Raw genomic sequence first — 20,697 nt, forward strand, 5'->3', positions numbered from 1 at the left:
TACCATTGTCAAGAACCTCAGTTTGTAATTTCGAAGTTAGTGTAATATGAAATAAATGGCATGCAAATATGCATCAGAAGGTGAAGAATGTAGGGAATATTTAAAAAGGTTATATGTGAAGCGTATAAAACTAATAAATTATAATTGTCATAGAGAATGAAAAATGGTTAGAAATTTAGCAAGGCTTCATATTCTTTAAGTTTTTCCAGTGGATTTGTTGTTTTGTATTTTTATTTGTAAGTAGATGTTAACTCATGGATAATCTGCGATGGTGACATCGACCCTGAGTGGATTGAGTCTTTGAATTCTGTTCTGGATGATAATCGATTACTCACTATGCCCAGTGGAGAAAGAATTCAGTTTGGCCCAAATGTAAACTTTGTATTTGAAACGCATGATCTGAGTTGTGCTTCTCCTGCCACAATTTCACGAATGGGAATGATCTTCCTGAGGTGAGACACGAGGGCATTTGAAATTTACATAACTTATTTATCACCATGAATAGTTATTAGCTTTTTAAAACCCTATTGTGTCAGCTATGTTTGGCAGTGATAGGTTAGTATATGACTTTTATTTATATATACAGTCTCTTTATAGAGTTTCAGCAACATGCTTAAACTTCTTCTAAATTGTCTTGTTTTCCTTCTAGCTTTGCACCTTTTTGTGCTTATTCATTTATTTATTGATATTATCATAGAAATGTGGGGCTGGAAGGGACCTCAAGAGGTCATCGGGTCCAACGCCCAGCGCTGAGACGGGACCAAACAGACTTAGACTGTCCTTGACAGGTGTTTGTCTAACCTGTTCTTAAAAACCTCCATTGATGGGGATTCAGTAACCTCCCTTGAAGCCTATTCCGGAGCATAATTACCCTTACAGATAAAAGTGTTTCCTAATATCTAACCTAAATCTCCTGCGCAGTAGATTAAGCCTATTACTTCATTTCCTAACTCCAGTGGACATGGAAAACAGTTGATCCCCATTCTCACTATAACATCCCTTAACATATTTAAAGACTGTCAGATCCTCCCTGAGTTTTCTTTTTTCAAGACTAAATGTGCCAAGTTTTTTTTAACCTTTCCTCATATGTCAGGTTTTAAAACCTTTTTATCATTTTTGCTGCTCTCTTCTGGACTCTCTCCAATTTGTCCACAACTTTCCTAAAGCGTGGCATCCAGAATTAAACACAGTACTCCAGCTGCAGCCTCACCAGTGCTAATTAGAGGGTGACAGTTACCTCTCCTGTCTTACATACAACAGTCCTGTTAATACACCACTGAATAACATTAGCCTTTTTTGCAGCTGCATCACATTGTTGATTCATATTCATTTTGTGATCCGTTCCATTATACCCCCAAGATTCTTTTCAGCAGTACTACCACCTAGCCAGTTATTTCCCATTTTGTAGTTATGCATTTGATTCTTGTTTCTTGAATGTAGTCCTTTATGTTTATGTTTATTGAATTTCATCTTGCTGATTTCAGTCAAAGGACTAATCCTGTCCTCCAAAGTGCTTGCAAGCCTTCCCAGCCTGATGTCATTTTCAAATTTTATAAGCATACTCTTCACACCATTATCATTAATGAAAATATTGAATAGTATCGAACCTAGGACTGATCCCTGCGGGACCCCACTAGATACACTCTCCCAGTTTGACAGTGAGCCATTGAAAATTACTTTTTGAGTGTGGTCTTGCAACCAGTTGTGCACCCACATTATAGTAATTTCATCTAGATCACATTTCCCTATTTGTTTATGAGAATGTCATGTGGGACTGTATCTGAAGCCTTAATAAGATCAAGATATATCATGTCTACCGCTTCTCCCCTTATTCACTAGGCCAGGAACCCAGTCAAAGAAGGAAATGAGGTTGATTTGGCATGATTTATTCTTGACAAATCCATACTGGGTATTCCTTGTAACCATATAATCCTCATGGTGCTCACAAATTGATTGTTTAATAATTTGTTCCAGTATATCTTTTCAGGTGTAAAAGTTAGACTGACAAGTCTGTAATTTCCTTTTTTAAATTAATTTTTATGAATGGTTTCAGAGGGGTAGCTGTGTTAATCTGTATCAGCAAAAACAATGAGGCGTCCTTGTGGCACCTTAGAGACTAACAAATTATATGTATTTTAGGGGTTGGCTTTAGCGCTGACCCCCCACTTGGTAAGGCAACTCCCATCTTTTCATGTGCTGTATATTTATACCTGCCTACTTTTTTTCACTCCATGCATCTGATGAAGTGGGTTATAGCCCATGAAAGCTTAGGCCCAAATACATTTGTTAGGCTCTAAGGTGCCACAAGGACTCCTCATTGTTTTTTTTAATGAATGACATTTTATTTTATTTTATATTATAAAACTGGTGATTTCATTGTAATGCTAACTTCTGAAAATGTTCACTTACCCTGAGTAGGTGGAGTTGTCTGTATAGATGTTACCTGTGTTTGCCTATTTATCTCTGAAATCAAGTTTTTCATCTGTTACCTTGTAAGCTACCACTGTATTTGAGACTCCTAAATGTCTCCAGTCATTCTCTTTGCACTTTACTGACTATGGTCAGTATCTCTTGTCATATCTCTTTCCCCTTTCTTTCTCTCACCAAAGGTCAGAAGTTTGTTTTCCCTGACTTAGATAATGGGTTGCTTTAAATTGCCCTAAATACCATAAGACCCCCAAATATTTTAAAGAAAACACAATTTATTAGAAAAAATGTAAGAAAATTGCACTGAATCAAAATTAAACCATTGTCCTTTTCTTAATGACAGGTTTCAGAGGAACAGCCGTGTTAGTCTGTATTCGCAAAAAGAAAAGGAGGACTTGTGGCACCTTAGAGACTAACCAATTTATTTGAGCATGAGCTTTCGTGAGCTACAGCTCACTTCATCAGATGTATACCGTGGAAACTGCAGCAGACTTTATATACACACAGAGAATATGAATATTGTTTCATATTCTCTGTGTGTATATAAAGTCTGCTGCAGTTTCCACGGTATACATCTGATGAAGTGAGCTGTAGCTCACGAAAGCTCATGCTCAAATAAATTGGTTAGTCTCTAAGGTGCCACAAGTCCTCCTTTTCTTTTTGTCCTTTTCTTGTAATTACAGAAATCAGAAAGTAAATGCACACATCTTCAGGCTACTCAATCAGTTTCTCATAGTATTAGAGCCTTATTTTGAAATTTGACAGTAATATTCAAGATACTCTATTTCTAGTTTACATCCTTTTTCTGCATATCTGAATGCTTTTTATTCAAGAGCATAAATTTTTTTACCCTTTTTTTACTGAAAGGCAAATTTAAATATAGAGAGGTTAAATGACTTTCCTAAAGTCATACAGTGGATCTTTGGGAGAGCTGAGAGCACAACCCAGGCCCCTTGACTCAGTCATCCTGCTTGAGCCTTTAGATCATACTGCATCCATCTGGATGGATACATGGCTATTTTGTTTTTTTTTTAATCTGAAGTATGTCTTGTTCTAGTGATGAAGATACAGATCTTAATTCTTTGATAAAATCTTGGCTAAGAAACCAGCCTGAAGAATGCAGACATAACCTTGAAAATTGGATTGGAGACTATTTTGAAAAGGCGTTAAACTGGGTTCTAAAACAGGTGAGTAACTCACAAAGTTTTAATACCTTTCTGGATTTTATTCAAATTTATGAACTTGGTGTAGACATCAGCCAGAATTTTTTAATGCGTTCAAACCTATGAACTTGGTGTAGACATCAGCCAGAATTTTTAAATGTGGTCTCTAAAGTTAGGCATCTAAATAAGGGGTCTGATTTTTCAGTTCCCAGAGCTCTCATTGACTAATCATGGATTTAGGTATCTTAGTTTAGGCTCATAAAATTTGAAATTTCTGCCCAAAATCCTTAACAGGAAGGCATGTGCTTTGCTAGGCTTGAGGAAAATTTAAAAACAACGTTATAAATCATTAAATAATTCTACATAGGCAGGAACCTCTGCAAGCTGTTCCTTACAGAGATTTCCCTTCACTTGTGCTATCTTCAGGAAAGGGAAGTGGGCAGGATGTCCTGAAAACCCATGGATCCCAGATGGGAGTCTATGACCATGCATATAGACCACTTTATGGTGTTTCTGTGCTTGCTTTGTGCTTCTTATGGCTCCAGCATCCCTTCCTGGCTTCATACCCCTCACAATGGAGCCATGCAGGCCTTGTGCTGCTGGCCTCTGTTCCATGGAACTTCCTTTAAAGAGGGATCCCCAGTGCTGAGAAGCAATCTTGCTGTATTTCCTTGGAGAATCTACATAGCCTGTTGGGGATTAAGATTTGTTTCTCCCATAGCTGTCTCTTTCCTCCATGCAGATTTCTACACTTGTGTGGGATCTAGGAAAAGGTTGTTTCTCCACCCCTTTCTGTGGGGGAGAGTGAGATTCACACATGGAGGGTCCCTTCTGGACACATATCTCCATTGCACAATTGTGCACATTTCTTTGCATTCAGTAGGCTAATATATAACAGAAGGATGACTGAACATAAATAGTAAGTTGGTTTGGTATAAGAGTCAGAAGTAAATATTTTAAAAGTATGTGATTGCAAATGGATCACCTCTTCTAGACCTGAATGGATCAAATTTTCTACCAATTTTAAAAGTCTAAAAGTGGCTTCTAATAGCAATGAAACTGACATATTTACTTGCACCATAACTCATTTATTTTGCTGCTAGAAATTTGTTTAAAGTTATATTATTATTATAAATTCTTATACACTATTATAAATTCAAATTTACAGAATGACTATGTGGTAGAAACAAGTCTAGTTGGCACTGTGATGAATGGGTTGTCTCATCTCCGTGGGTGCACTGATCGTGGACAATTTATTATTAGCTTAATGCGGGGTCTTGGTGGAAATCTCAACATGAAATCACGACTAGAATTTACAAAAGAGGTAAAACTCTTTTTCTATCTTATCTCAAACTACTAGATGAATAAATCAGAAATTTTGATTTTGCTATGGTTTAAGAGTATAAAAGTACAATAAGAGTTAGTCCCTGCCTTAGTGAGTTTATAATCTAATTTGAGATTGGATGGAGGGAAATAGATCAACCATAGAGAGGCAGATGGTAGTCAAATCCATGAGAGTGGTCAAGATAACTTATAGATAAGGTGCAAAGAGAGAAGGTGACAAAGGATGGAGCCCTGTGGGAAGCCCATGGAAATGGGGAGAAGGGAAAAGGAGGAGAATCCATCCAATGAGACTTTGAAGGTGCCATCACTGAGGTAGGACGAGAATTGTGAGAGGATGAGATCACAAAGGACAAAGGGTTATAGGATTTCAAGAACTGGGGAGTGATCAAGGATGTTGAATGCCACTGAGAGGTCAAGGAGGATGAATAAGGAGCACAGGTTCTGAAATTTAGCCATGGATGCACATGAGTAACTTAACTCACATGAGTTGTCCCATTGATGTTAATTAGACTACTCATATTAGTAAAGTTTCTCATGTGTATAAGTGCTTACAAAATTGGGCCCTAAATTAATTCTGATGATATCATATAGTTTTGTTACAAATTATACATTTGTATTTTTTGGAAGATGAGGAAGGTTTTTAGTCAGGAGCATTACAGAAGCACCTGCCACAACATCACTTGTGGCAAACTGGGGCCATGGGATATCAAACTGCTGATTAAATACTTCATTCCTCCCAGCCCTTCAACATGTGGAAATTATCATCATTTCTTTTAAAAAAATAAGTGGGTATACTGTTGCCTCCCAAAAGCGTTTATCCATATGTACATACTTCAAAACATTCTTAGTCCCATCCCTCCTTAAATGTCCATTTCTTTGATCACAAACATATTCCATTTTATTATAGGTGGAGCTGGTTCCATCACCTATCCTTAAAGTTGCCTAACATTTTCTATTACAGAACTCAGTTGCTTTTATCTTTGACAAAAATCACCTGAAATTTTCAGTATTGGGTGTTTGTCTAAGGCTGGTTTCTTCTGGGAAAGTTTCAGCTAAAGCAGTTTAGTCATTTCTGAGGATGAGATTATGTGTCTTTTTCCATGTTAAAAACATTCTTACAATTGTTTCATTAAGGCCTAATACCGCTAAACTTACTACTTCCATGGCTTGAAATTTGTCATCACCCTGATGACAGGGATGTGCCTTTTGTCATCCCCATGAAAATTTGCCCAAATTTGGCCAAACTATAAGCCTCCAAAATATCTCGGTTTTCACGTGTTCAATAGAGAGAGACTTGTTGGAATTTGGCAGATATATTTGCTGAAGATTCTGTGCGTACTGGGCATGCTGCAGCCCAAGGCTGTGGTACTAAGTAGGACTTTCCCTTAACAGCCCATAATTTCCCTTGTTAGGACAGTATAGTTTGTGCAGCCACATTTTTTTAGCCCAGGATAACATGAAGTGATTTAAGATTGTATAAATTCTAAGTAAATCCTCACACACAGAGAGACAGTTTCATTCATATCTTAAAAGTATTAGGGACAAAAATGATGACTGTGAGCGGTAGGCGTTCCTACCAGATCACAAAATAGGAAAAAGAAAAAAGTTACTTTAAAAGAAAGAAACAGTTACCTCTTTAGGCAGCCTTAATTCTGGAATTTCTTAACTTTTACAGTTGACTACTAATTGTGTGTGCTTCATTTTCTCTCTACTCAGTGTGAGAAGCCTGTGGCTACATTTGTGTGCTCATAAGTGCTACATGAGTGCTTATGACTGCAACTGAAGTCAGTAGGAGCTGTATTTTGAACCTACTAAGTACTTTTTAAAGTCAGGCCCTCAGTGTCTCAAGGAAATGAATGAGGAAATTTATTCCATGAGGTCTGGCGCCATGCATCAAATGAAAAATAAATATTGGATAACTATCCATTCACTAACTACCCAATGTATACGCACAATGGGATTGAATTAAGGTTGCATAGGCAACCTTAATTTTTGCATTTCCTAATTTTTGAGCGCTTGACTTTGCAAATTTACTATTCTTTTAACATAATTTTTTGGATGTACTCATAATTATAGTTATTGTGTTGTTATTAGGAATGCAGATTTTTAACAGCTTAATTGTTGTTCTTTTAAAATTTTTCTAAAGATTTTTAATTGGGCACGAGAATCTCCGCCAGATCCCAGGAAGCCACTGGACACATATTTTGATGCTGACACTGGACATTTAATGTCATATCAACTGAAAAAACCTATACATTTGACTGCTGATGACTTTAGTAATCCCCGAACACTTCCTGTCATTCAAACCCCAAACATGCAGAGAGGTTTAGATTACTTCAGACCATGGCTAGACTTTGATAATAAGCAGCCATTTCTTCTTGTTGGGCCTGAAGGATGTGGAAAGGGGTAAGTTTTGTTTTGTTTTGTTTTTTGTTTTAACTGTTTTAATCTAATTTTTCTAAGTTTGGTGATAAAGTTTTGGAACATTTTTGCATAGTGAAGGTTTCTGCTCAATTGATAAAGTTGTTTCTTTAGGTGAAATACTAATAGAACCATTTGAAATGTTCTTTGACACATCTGTCACTAAAAAATTAGTAACATCAATCTCAGTCTGTGTGTGTCTGTTTGTCCAGCATCTATTATAATGGGACGCTGGTTCTGATTGGAACTTTGGTGCTAATGGAATACAAATAGTAAATGATACATACTTGTGGTTGGTGGGGGCCCACTTATTCACTACCGGAACATTGTTTGAATTACTTTCTTCTCTGACCCTAACAGAGTCCTTCCTCTGCTCGGGATGTACTCAGGTTGTTTAAGAGTGTGTGTCTGTCTGTCTGTCTGTCTGTCTCTCTCTCTCTCTCTCTCTAAATAAGAGTTCCTTTCCCCTGCTCCTTGTGACTAACAAAACATTATTACCCCTGTTTGTGTATCTCTTTCAGCTCGGTACAGGTGCTCTTTCTCAAGCACGAAGTGTGGATACTGCTTGACCAGATGAGGCTCCATTACTTCCCCATTTACAGCGACCAGTTGGTCATATGCATGGCTCAGTGTAGGGTCACTTTTCTGTGCCTGCAAAAAATTCCTATCTTGCAGGAGTGCGTCCACATCCAGATAACCTCTTCCTCTCCTGAAGGGGCTGACAGTTCTTTTCCTTGTGACAGAAAATATCATGTTACTTCTATATAAATCCATGGTACGCCCACATCTTGAATACTGTGTGCAGATGTGGTTGCCCCATCTCAAAAAAGATATATTGAAATTGGAAAAAGTTCAGAAAAGGGCAACAAAAATGATTAGGGGTTTGGAACAGCTTCTGTATGAGGAGAGATTAATAAGACTGGGACTTTTCAGCTTGGAAAAGAGATGGTGTAGAGAAAGTAGATAAGGAAGTGTTGTTTACTCCTTCTCATAACACAAGAACTAGGGTTCACCAAATGAAATGAATAGGCAGCAGGTTTAAAACAATAAAAGGAAGTATTTCTTCACACAACGGACAGTCAACCTGTGGAACTCCTTGCCAGAGGATGTTGTGAAGGCCAAGACCATAACAGGGTTCAAAAAAGAACTAGATAACTTCATGGATGATAGGTCCATCAATGGCTATTAACAAGGATGGGCAGGAATGGTGTCCCTAGCTTCTGTTTGCCAGAAGCTGGGAATGAGCGACAGGGGATGGATCGGTTATCTGTTCTGTTCATTCCCTCTGGGTCACCTGGCACTGGCCATTATTAGAAGACAGGATACTGGGCTAGATGGACCTTTGTTCTGACCCAGTAGGGCCGTTCTTATGTTCTTATTCCCTCCTCAGGGTCTTCCAATTCCCCAAGGTTTACTAGGCTTTCGGGTCACTCTGCAGTGATCAACCAGGATCCCTGTTTGCTGGGCCAGCCTGTTCATTAACCACTTGCCAAAAAAATGGCCAGTGCTGGTCTCCCATTATGGGATACTCCAGTTTCTCCACCAGTGGTACAGCTGTCACGTTGGTACATGTCCCCACAGTCAGCTGTAAACATTGGCTAGGATAGGTTTTCACTTTGCCATGTATACACTGTAGATGGAATCAGCCTTTTGAGGGTGTTGTCATCTCTTGTGAAGGAGACTTGGACCACCGTCTGACTACAGACAGAGTCCAAGTCCTTGAACTCTTTTCCCTTGGACCAGCACCAGCACCATCAACTTGGGAAATGGTGTTTTCCATGAATGGGTTTCTGCAGTCCAGCCCTGGGCATAATTACATTCCTTAAGAGAGCGTTTTTTCTTTTGTGTGTTCTGTGTGGCCACAGGAGCAGCAAGTCACTTGGCTGGCACTGACGGTATCTTTCCTAGTTGGGGGCGAACTCAGCTGTGGAGTAGTGGCTGGCCCCTGTTCTGCAGGTCCGACTTCAGTTGCTTGAGATGCTTGGTAGTCCGACTGGCAGTGTCACTGACATGAGTTTCCTCAGAAATGTCCAAATTGTCCAAGATGGCTGACTGTTTATAATTCTTAGACTTCTCCAGGTCTAGGTTGTGGTAGGCCATCTGTGGCAGACCCATCAAGTATGGAGCCAAATCAAAGCCTACTCCACCAGGAGATTAGTGCTCTGCTCTCAAAGGTAATTAAAAAGGCCTTAGGGTATTGTCTGTCCCCATCTTGGTTAACTTCATGGGTATTGGTGGGGGATCCACTTTGACAGAAGGCTGCCCTTGTGGTGATCGTAAGGTCAGCACTATCTGTTGTATCATCTCCTTGTGGAACTCCTGCTGGTAGGTCATCAACTCCCTCAGCAGCTGTTGCTGTTGTTGCATTGTTTGAACTTGCTAGTGGGTGGTTTACTGCTGCAGCAATTGTTGCTGAAACTGCTGTTGCTGAGTGCTTGCTGCTGCTGCATATCAGCTAGCCATTCACACCACCACTCAGATTCCATAAGAACATAAGAATGACCATACTGGGTAAGATCAATGGTCCACCTTGCTGGGTATCCTATTTCTGCCAGTGGCCAGTGCCAGATGCTTCAGAGGGAATGAACAGAACAGGGCAATTTTGAGTGATCTATCTCCTGTTATCTAGTCTCATCTATTGGCAGCTGAAGGTTTAGGGACACATGGAGCATAGGGTTGCGTCCCTGGCTATCTTGGCTAATAGCCATTGATGGACCTGTCCTCCATGAATTTATCTAATTCTTTTTTTAACCCAGTTATACTTTTGAACTTCACAGCATCCCATGACAATGACTGTGCATTGTGTGAAGAAGTACTACCTTTTGTTTGTTTTAAACCTGCTGCCTATTAATTTCACCAGATGACACCCAGTTCTTGTGTTATGTGAAGGGGTAAATAACACTTTCTAATTCATTTTCTCTGCAACATTCACAATTTAATAGATCTTTATCATATCCCACCATACTCATCTATTTTCTAAGATGAACAGTCTAGTCTTCTTAATTTCTCCTCACATGGAAGCTGTTCCATATCCTAATAATTTTCTTTGTCATTCTTTGCACCATTTCCAATTCTATTATATCTTTTTTGAGATGAGGTGACCAGAACTCCATGCAGCATTCAAGGTATGGGCGTATCATGGATTTATATAGTGGCATTATATTTTCTGTCTTATTATCGATCCCTTTTCTAATGATTCCTAACATTCTGTTGGCTTTTTTGACTGTTACTGGACATTGAGTAGAAGTTCTCAGAGAACTCTCCACAATGAATTGAGTTGTAACAGCTAATTTAGACCCCATCATTTTGTATGTATAGTTGGAATTAAGGTTTCAGAGTAGCAGCCATGTTAGTCTGTATTCACAAAAAGAAAAGGAGTACTTGTGGCACCTTAGAGACTAACCAATTTATTTGAGCATAAGCTTTCGTGAGCTACAGCTCACTTCATCGGATGCATAAAGTGGAAAATACAGTGAGGAGATTTATATAAACACAGACCATGAAAAAATACACATTGTAAGGAGAGTGATCACTTAAGATGAGCTATTACCAGCAGGAGAGTAGGGTGGGGGGAGAGAAAACCTTTACAAGTGATAATCAAGGTGGGCCATTTCCAGCACATTTCCAGGAGTTAACAAAAACGTCTGAGGAACAGGGATGGGTGGGGAATAAACAAGGGGAAATAGTTTTACTTTGTATAATGACTCAACCACTCCCAGTCTCTATTCAAGCCTAAGTTAATTGTATCCAATTTACAAATTAATTCCAATTCAGCAGTCTCTCGTTGGAGTCTGTTTTCGAAGTTTTTTTGTTGAAGAATAGTCACTTTGAGATCAGAAATCGGGTGACCAGAGAGATTGAAGTGTTCTCTGACTGGTTTATGAATGTTATAATTCTTGACATCTGATTTGTGTCCATTTATTCTTATATGTAGAGACTGTCCAGTTTGCCCAATGTACATGGCAGAGAGGCATTGCTGGCACATGATGGCATATATCACATTGGTAGTTTTCCTACCAATGCTTTTCCTACCTACATACCTCCAGCTTTCACCCAGACCACACCACACGATCCATTGTCTACAGCCAAGCTCTACGATACAACCACATTTACTCCAACCCCTCAGACAGAGACAAACACCTACAAGATATCTATCAAGCATTCTTACAACTACAATACCCACCTGCTGAAGTGATGAAACAGAGTGACAGAGCCAGAAGAGTACCCAGAAGTCACCTACTACAGGACAGGCCCAACAAAGAAAATAACAGAACGCCACTAGCCATCACCTTCAGCCCCCAACTAAAACCTCTCCAACGCATTATCAAGGATCTACAACCTATCCTGAAGGATGACCCATCACTCTCACAAATCTTGGGAGACAGGCCAGTCCTTGCCTACAGACAGCCCGCCAACCTGAAGTAAATACTCACCAGCAACCACATACCACACAACAGAACCACTAACCCAGGAACCTATCCTTGCAACAAAGCCCGTTGCCAACTGTGCCCACATATCTATTCAGGGGACACCATCATAGGGCCTAATCACATCAGCCACAGTATCAGAGGCTCGTTCACCTGCACATCTACCAATGTGATATATGCCATCATGTGCCAGCAATGCCCCTCTGCCATGTACATTGGTCAAACTGGACAGTCTCTACGTAAAAGAATAAATGGACACAAATCAGTTGTCAAGAATTATAACATTCATAAACCAGTCGGAGAACACTTCAATCTCTCTCGTCACTCGATTTCTGATCTCAAAGTGACTATCCTTCAACAAAAAAGCTTCGAAAACAGACTCCAACGAGAGACTGCTGAATTGGAATTAATTTGCAAATTGGATACAATTAACTTAGGCTTGAATAGAGACTGGGAGTGGTTGAGTCATTACACAAAGTAAAACTATTTCCCCTTAAAGAAAAGGAGGACTTGTGGCACCTTAGAGACTAACCAATTTATTTGAGCATAAGCTTTCGTGAGCTACAGCTCACTTCATCTGATGCATAAAAGTGGAAAATGCAGTGAGGATGTTATTGTACATTATAATGTATAATGTAAAGTCTCTAAGGTGCCACAAGTACTCCTTTTCTTTTTGCGAATACAGACTAACATGGCTGTTACTCTGAAACCTGACATAATAATAATAATAATAATTAATGGTAATAAGTGTGAATCCAGGTTTTTTTTCCTGTGTCTCTGTTGATTTGCAAATAGATTATATTCTTTTTTTTACTGGTTTCTTCTCAACAATCTAATGATATTTCCACTGTTTAAAATTCAGTCACAAAAGAAAAAGATATTCAGCTTTCCTTTTTCTTCTCTTTATCCTCATGTGCATAGTCTCTGATCCTGCAATGTATACTGCAAGAGAGGACTACTGAATTTTTGCAGAGCCCTATTGACTTCCATTGTCTATGTGTTGTAAATAGCAGGTTTGGGGCCATATTTCATTGCTCACCAACTAGCTATTTCTTACACAAATCTGTATAAGTACTTTTTTGGAACTTCATAAATGTGAAATGATACAATTTGATTTTATAATCAAGAATATTTAGTTCAACAAAACGGATTCAGTACATTATATGTAGTACATTAAACAGTGTGCTGGCAGTTTTAAAGGTGTTTAAATTGCTTTTTAAAAATTTCTGTGTATATAAAATATATATTTATGTATTTTATTTTGTTAGAATGTTGCTTCGTTATGCCTTTTCCCAACTCCGATCTACTCAGATTGCTACAGTTCACTGCAGTGCACAAACTACATCTCGACATCTTCTCCAAAAGTTAAATCAGACTTGCATGGTAATCAGTACAAATACTGGGAGAGTATACAGACCAAAAGACTGTGAAAGGCTGGTTTTATACTTGAAGGAAATCAACCTGCCCAAACCTGATAAATGGGGAACCAGCACTCTAGTGGCTTTCCTGCAACAGGTGAACATATATGGCTTTGATAATTATTATCTTCAGAATTATAGACTAGAAATGATTTATTATGATTCAGTAAATACATATTAGAGTCCTATTTCAAATCATTTGATATACAGGCAGAGTACTGTATTTTGAATTGAAAGCCTTACAATATGCTGGTGATTGTAATAGTTAACATCTTACATGTTTATTATCATTATATTTATGTGTAGTGTGATAGCATATAGAGTTGCCGTATCGAGGTCCCATTTATGCTAGGCACTATACACACATGTAATCAAAAGACAGTCTCTGTCCCCAAAAGCTTATAGTGGTTAACAGAGTAAGTTTATGGGGTTGCATAATTATTCTCTCCTCAGAGATTGGAAATTGAAATGTAATGCTTACAGTATTTTAAAAATAATTTTTTCCTCATTTTTACATTCTGTCCATCATGCATTCTTTCTCCTTCTCCAAATTCCTTCTTAAAACCCACTTCCCCACCTCCCCCCTCCCCAAATCGTTTGTGTTGTATGTTGATTTTTAACAATGAATTTACTACATTCTTCCTTTTACTGAAATATTTCCCCCTTTGGTTTAATTTTCTCTTACATTGCAAGCTATCTGGGACAAAGACTGTGGGCTAAGGGCTGCCCTAACTTACTTCAGCTGCTCCTGGTCTCTAAGGGACCACACAGGAGCTAAGAATTGGCAGAGTGAAGCTCCAGTATGCCCCTGACATGCCCTTTATTCTGGTTGACAGGGAGGTTAGGGAAGGAACCAAGTCTTTTGGCTTTACTTTAGCTCAGAGCTACCTCTCTCCAGGAGGAATTGTCAGCTGTCCCGTTACACCTGGATTCCAGCTCCTTTGTGCTGTTGGGTCACAGAGAAGATTCTGGCCTGATTTATGATTTTATAAAGCACCATGTTAATTTTTGTTTATAGTGCTGCATAGTTGCTTAAGAGTAATTTTTAGACACTTTTGAGGAAAATGTTAGTGATGGGTATATTGTTGGTATTTAACAAATAATAGCAACCAGAGACTCAACATTAATCTATTGTTTTCATTAGGTACCTTGCTATTTTTCATTTAATTTTACTAAAATATTTTGTTTTGTTATATTAAAGATTCTGACATACCAGGGATTTTACGATGAAAATCTTGAATGGGTTGGTTTAGAAAATATCCAAATTGTGGCATCCATGTCTGCTGGGGGAACATTAGGAAGGCATAAACTTACATCCAGATTTACTTCTGTTGTTCGTCTTTGTGCAATTGAGTAAGTGTCTGCAAGAACCTACCTGACTTTGAGATCTCAGATTCGGTTTGCAGGTCTGCTTGCCTCTGCCTGTCCTTCTTGATGTGAAAACAAGGAATGTGATTTTTGTCTGGCAAGTCAAGCCTCTAATCTTTCCTAATAATGTAGAATCTTCACATAGTATCATTGTTGCTACCTCTCAGTGTTTAAAACCAGTTAAAGAGCAATATATAATTATTTTAATTCACCTTGTTGTGCCGAAGTATATGAAATAAGTTTTAAAGTAGAATTACTTTGCTTCTAGTAGGTTACAGCTTTACAGCCTTATTTTAAAGTGCTGGTTGGTTAGTGGATTAAATACTTTGTGAGGAAGGGTTTGTAAGTTGGAAGATATTTAAAGATACACATAGAAAGTCTTTGAGGGTTGCATATTCAGATAAAACCAAAATGCATTTAAGTTACTGCTGGACTGTAAGGCTCTATTTTATTGAAGGTTCAGAGTAAATTATAGTTATAAATCTAAAACCATTTTTGGTATGGAAATTAAGAATGTTGGTACATCACAATTTCCTTGGACTCTATTTTTTTCCCTCTAGCTATCCAGAAAGAGACCAACTGCAAACAATTTATAGTGCATATTTAGAGCCTGTGCTTCACAAAAACCTAAAGAATCACTCTGTTTGGGGTTCCTTACCAAAAATACATCAGCTGGCAGGATCAATGGTTCAAGTATATGAGCAGGTATAGTGCTTTGATTTCTTTTTTGGGAAATGGAGGTGAAAAACTGAGAAGCAGCCATGTCTTTTAATCTCTGGCTTTGGACAGTAACAATAGATTATACAATGTTTTACCATATTTAAAATCTAAAAGCAAGTTATTTTTTATGTTGATCTCAGAATTAAAGTGAAGGGTATATGCATTTGGTTATGGACATGAAAGGATGGTCCAGTGGTTAGGGCCCTAATCTAGGATTTGTGAGACTTGGGTTCAATTCCCTGCTGCACCACAAACTTCCTGTGTGTGCTTGGACAAGTAATTTATGGACTCAAAGACTTTAAGGCCAGAAGGGACCATCATGATCATCTGGTCTAATCTCCTGTACATTGCAGGCCACGGAACCTCATCAACCCACTCCTATAATAGACCCATAACCTCTGGCTGTGTTACTGAAGTCCTCAAATCAGGATTTAAAGATTTCAAGTTCTGGAGAATATACTGTTTACACTAGTAAATGGTGGATTCAGCCTCCATACCCCATCTGTAAAATGAGGATAACTCTACTTCGCACTGAAGATCGCAAATTGCTCAGATACTATGCTTTTGTATGATGATGGGGGCGATACATAGGACTAAGTATTCCAAATAGTGTGCATATAAAACATGACATTGAGACACACAAATACATTTTTAACTTCCCACTCAAAATTTTAGGGTCCTAGCCAAGAATATAATCACGTTAAGCATTTAAACATAGTCTCACTGGATTTAGTAGGACTAATTACACGGATTGGGACCCAGGTGCTTTACTCACATGTAGGTAGAATGATCACATCCTTAAAAACAGATGGAGCATGGGCACAGCCTCCAACTAGTCACATAATTCAAATCTTCAAAGAAATGTGTGCAAGTGTCATTCTGGTCAGGCAAGGTTAATAGATGTTTGGAAATCTTGATTAAGGAAACTTAGGTTAGCCAAAAGTTTTCCATTAGTGGAAGGCTGAATCTTTATGATGATAAAAGGTTGTGGTGGAGGTAGAGCCAAGTTTGCAGAATTTAATAACTAGGCTGTTTCCCACCATGCAGAGAATTGTATTACATATAAACCATTTCAGACCCCAATTGGCAGGTTTAATAGAACAGACATACTAAAGAAACACTACCTGTGTATTGAATAGTAACAATATTTCTATCCTTTTGAGACTCTACACATTTTGAACATCAATAGCTTACATATAATAGTCTAAGGAGAATCAGATCAAAATATTTGTTATCCTTTTGGTAAACACCTGCAGTCTCATGCCTTGCATGCTTTTCATATGGCCTATTCTTTATCTGTATATTTTATGAGATATTAGTATAAATCTGTGTAGATAATTGTCTCATCGTCAAAGAGAGGTATGCAGTTACTCCATGAGTTAAATATCATGTGTTTTCAGATATCAATAAATAGTTAATATTTCCATTATCAGTCAGCCAAATTATGATATGCATTGTTGTTAATTTATTTTATTCATTATACCTTACATTTGTATAGCATCTTCTATCCAGAAATACACCTTGGCCCTAGACAAATCATGTACCATACATAAGCAACACTACACAAATACAGTCATATTTAATACATGTGATTAGTCTGACCACAGGTTATTTGAAAGCATGTGTTGTATACATATCAAATGTGTTTGGGATGTCCTCCTAACCTTGGACAGGCCTTTCACCCTCTTGGTCTATCCAAGAATTTGGACAAAATTCTTCTCCTGGTGCCAAACTAAAAAATCAACCCAGCTATAGATGTTTTAGACTGGTAGAGAGATTGCTCCGATGAAAGAAATAGGGAACTAATTTTTCCAATATAACCTTTTTCTCAGAAATATTATAGAATAAATATTTTAGAAATGAGATATTTTGCTTTTTTGGTCTGAAAGCAAAATGTAAACAATCCAAGATGTGTATTTTTCAGATGAATTAACAAAATGTATAAACCTGTACACATGAAGAAAATTTACTTGGTGAAAGCATAGAAAATTGTTGAACTAAATTGTCAAGAAATCTTTGAAATTAAAATATAAATTGTGTTGTGAATAACTTATGTTTTCAGGTACGAGCAAAATTCACAGTTGATGATCATAGTCATTACCTCTTTACACCATACATTCTTACTCAGTGGGTTCTTGGCTTATTCCGATATGATTTAACAGGAGGTGAGTTACCCTGATTTGTTCCAAAAGAGAAAACATTTTTAGAATACCCAAATATTTTGTGATGTGTTTCTTATTATTGACCTATCCTGCAAACTCTCCATATGCTAAACCCCATTGAAATCTGGAAAGTTTGCAGAATGGGCTCTAATGTCAGTTGAAAAACAAAAGTTCCATTCCATGAAAAGTTATGTTGTTGTTTTTAATTTTGAAAAATAGTGTGAGATTTTTAAAATATAGGTGGGAACTATCCTTAGTTTAAAAAAGATAAATACGCCTGGGCTATTCACTTCAGTCATTTTGATTATGAAATCCGTGGACTCCACTTTCTGCAGTTGATCTGGTTTTTGGTGAGGATATCTCATGTATTCTGCATTCACAGGGTATGTCTACACTGCGAAGTAAGCACAGTTAAAAAACACCATAGTAGAGGCTCAAATTAAATGTATACCCCAAATTAAAAAACATAGTAGAGGACCAAATCAGGCCACCATGGCTAAACAACAAAGTAAAAGTAGTGGTTAGAGGCAAAAAGGTGTCCTTTAAAAATTGGACGTTAAACTCTACTGAGGAAAATAGGAAGAAGCATATATAGTAGCAAGTCAAGTGTAAAAGTATAATTAGACAGGCCAAAAAAGAATTTGAAGAGCAACGAGCTAAAAAAACTAAGAGCCCCCCCACCCCCCGCAAAAAAATTCCTTTAAAGTACATCAGAAGCAGGAAGCTTACCAAACAGCCAGTGGACCACTGGATGATTGAGGTGCTAAAGGAGCACTCAAGGAAGATAAGGCTTTGCAGAGACGCTAAATGAATTCTTATGCATTGGTCTTCACTGCTGAGGATGTGAGGGAGATACCCATACCTGAGCTATTCTTTCTAGGTGACAAATCTGAGGAACTGACCCAGCTTGAGTGGTCAGTAGAGGAGATTTTGGAACAAATTGATAAATTAAATAGTAATAAGTCACCAGGACCAGATGGTATTCACCCAAGAGTTCTGAAGGAATTCAGATATTAAATTGCAGAACTACTATTGCGGTATATAACCTATCCTTTAAATCCACTTCTGTACCAGATGACTGGAGGATAGCTAATGTGACACCAATTTTAAAAAGTCTCCAGAGGTGATCCTGACAATTACAGGCTGGGAAGCCAAACTTCAGTGCCAGGCAAATTGGTTGAAACTGTAGTAAAGAACAAAATTATCTGACACAACAGATGAACAAAGTTTGTTGGGAAAGGCTCAATACGGCTTTACTAAAGGGAAGTCATGCCTCACCAATCTATTAGAATTCTTGCCAACAACCATGTGAGAAAGGTGATCCAGTGAATATAGTGTACTTGACTTTCAGAAAGCCTTTGAAGGGTCTCTCACCAAAAACTCTTAAGCAAAGTAAGGAATCATGAGGTAAGAGGGAAGGTCCTCTCATGGATCAGTAACTGGTTAAAAGACAGGAAACAAAGAAAGGAGTAAATGGTAATTTTTCAGAATGGAGAGAGGTAAATAGGGATCTATAGTGGGACCAGTGCTGTGTAACATTTTCATAAATGATCTGAAAAAAGGGGTAAACATTGAGTTGGCAAAATTTGCAGATGGTACAAAATTACTCAAGATAGTTGAGACCAAAGCAGACTGCAAAGAGTTAAAAAGGGATCTCACTAGGCTGGGTGAGTGGGCAACAAAATGGCACATAGAAAAGGAGTACTTGTGGCACCTTAGAGACTAACCAATTTATTTGAGCATAAGCTTTCGTGAGCTCCATCGGTTGCATCTGATGAAGTGAACTGTAGCTCACGAAAGCTTATGCTCAAATAAATTGGTTAGTCTCTAAGGTGCCACAAGTACTCCTTTTCTTTTTGCGAATACAGACTAACACGGCTGTTACTCTGAAACCTGTCAAAAAGGCACATAAAATTCAATATTGATAGATGCAAATTGGAAAATATAATCCCAACTATATGTACAAAATGATGGGATCTAAATTAGCTGTTAATACTCAAGAAAGAGATCTTGGAGTCACTATGGATAGTTCTCTGAAAACATGCGCTCAGTGTGCAGGGGCAGATAAAAAAGCCAACAGTGTTAGGAACCATTAGGAAAGGGATAGAGAATAAGACAGAAACTATCATCATGCCACTATGTAAATCCATGTTACGCCCACACCTTGAATACTGCATGCAGGTCTGGTCATCCCATCTCAAAAAAGATATATTAGAATGGGAAAAGGTACAGAGAAGGACAACAAAAATGATTAAGGGTATGGAACATCTTTCATATGGGGAGAGATTAAAAAGACTGGTACTTTTTGTCTTAGAAAAGAGATGACTAAGAGGGAATATGATACAGGTCTAAAAAATTATGAATGGTGTAGAGAAAGTGAATAGGGAAGTGTTATGTACTCCTTTGCATAACACAAAACCAGGGGACACCCAATGAAATTAATAGGCAGCGGGTTTAAAACAAACAAAAGGGAGTACTTTTTCACACAATGCACAGCCAACCTGTGGGACTTGTTACCAGGGGATGTTGTGAAGGTCAAAAGAATAACGGAATTCAAAAATAATTAGATAAGTTCCTGGAGGATAGGTCCATCAATGGCTATTAGCTAAGATGGTCGGGGATGCAACCCCATGCTCTGGGTGTCCTTAGCCTCCGACTGCCAGAAGCTGGGAGTAGATGATGGGATGGATCACTCGATGACTGCCTCTTCTGTTCATTCCCTCTGAAGCATCTGGCATGGGCCACTGTCGGAACGCAAGATACTGGGTTAGATGAACCGTTGATCTGATCCAGTATAGCCATTCTTATGTTCTTGATGTGTTCTTTATTACCAGTCCCTTTCTGTTCCCCTTTTAAAACTGGATACACAGTTTTTTAAATAGGATTATATTTTAAGAGCATAGTATTTTATTATTTTTATTACAATATATTTGTTTTTATTCTGTGTTCAGCATCTTGAGCACACTGAACAATTATTAAACAATAGTGTACTCTGCAGAAAACTTGTTTTTAAAGTATGTATTTCTCTATGTGCTTGTATAATTTTATCTTGTCTGTACCCATAAGATTTAAAAAATTATTTGATAATGCTTATTTTTTCTTTTATTTCTTGCCTCTTGATGTGTTCGTGCTGGTATGTAATCTGATTTACTCTTTTTCAATTTGACTGTATTTTGAAATGCAAAATTTCAAATCTTTGAAATTGTATTCTATCTATCTATCTATCCTTTGTTGGGTCATCAGCACA

General features: G+C 37.9%; 1 protein-coding gene across 6 annotated transcripts in view; it reads left to right on the forward strand.

The window, feature by feature from the left end:
- The window catches only part of DYNC2H1 (dynein cytoplasmic 2 heavy chain 1), a 396,411-nt gene that overhangs the window by 60,716 nt on the left and 314,998 nt on the right, over positions 1-20,697 (forward strand). For 5 of the 6 annotated variants that reach the window (XR_012667749.1, XM_048844045.2, XM_075127044.1 and 2 more), the window contains exons 39-46: positions 245-452; positions 3,485-3,614; positions 4,759-4,914; positions 7,081-7,340; positions 13,051-13,297; positions 14,402-14,553; positions 15,129-15,273; positions 17,351-17,453. Coding sequence is in view for 5 of the 6 variants with exons in the window: in XM_048844045.2 (XP_048700002.2) it covers positions 245-452; positions 3,485-3,614; positions 4,759-4,914; positions 7,081-7,340; positions 13,051-13,297; positions 14,402-14,553; positions 15,129-15,273; positions 17,351-17,453 (1,401 nt within the window). In the remaining variant the exon portion in view is untranslated. The remainder of the gene's footprint in view (positions 1-244; positions 453-3,484; positions 3,615-4,758; positions 4,915-7,080; positions 7,341-13,050; positions 13,298-14,401; positions 14,554-15,128; positions 15,274-17,350; positions 17,454-20,697) is intronic. The other variant, XM_075127048.1, reaches the window with a different exon arrangement.

This window comes from Caretta caretta, chromosome 1 (genome assembly GCF_965140235.1).
Source record: "Caretta caretta isolate rCarCar2 chromosome 1, rCarCar1.hap1, whole genome shotgun sequence".
Taxonomy (NCBI): domain Eukaryota; kingdom Metazoa; phylum Chordata; order Testudines; family Cheloniidae; genus Caretta; species Caretta caretta.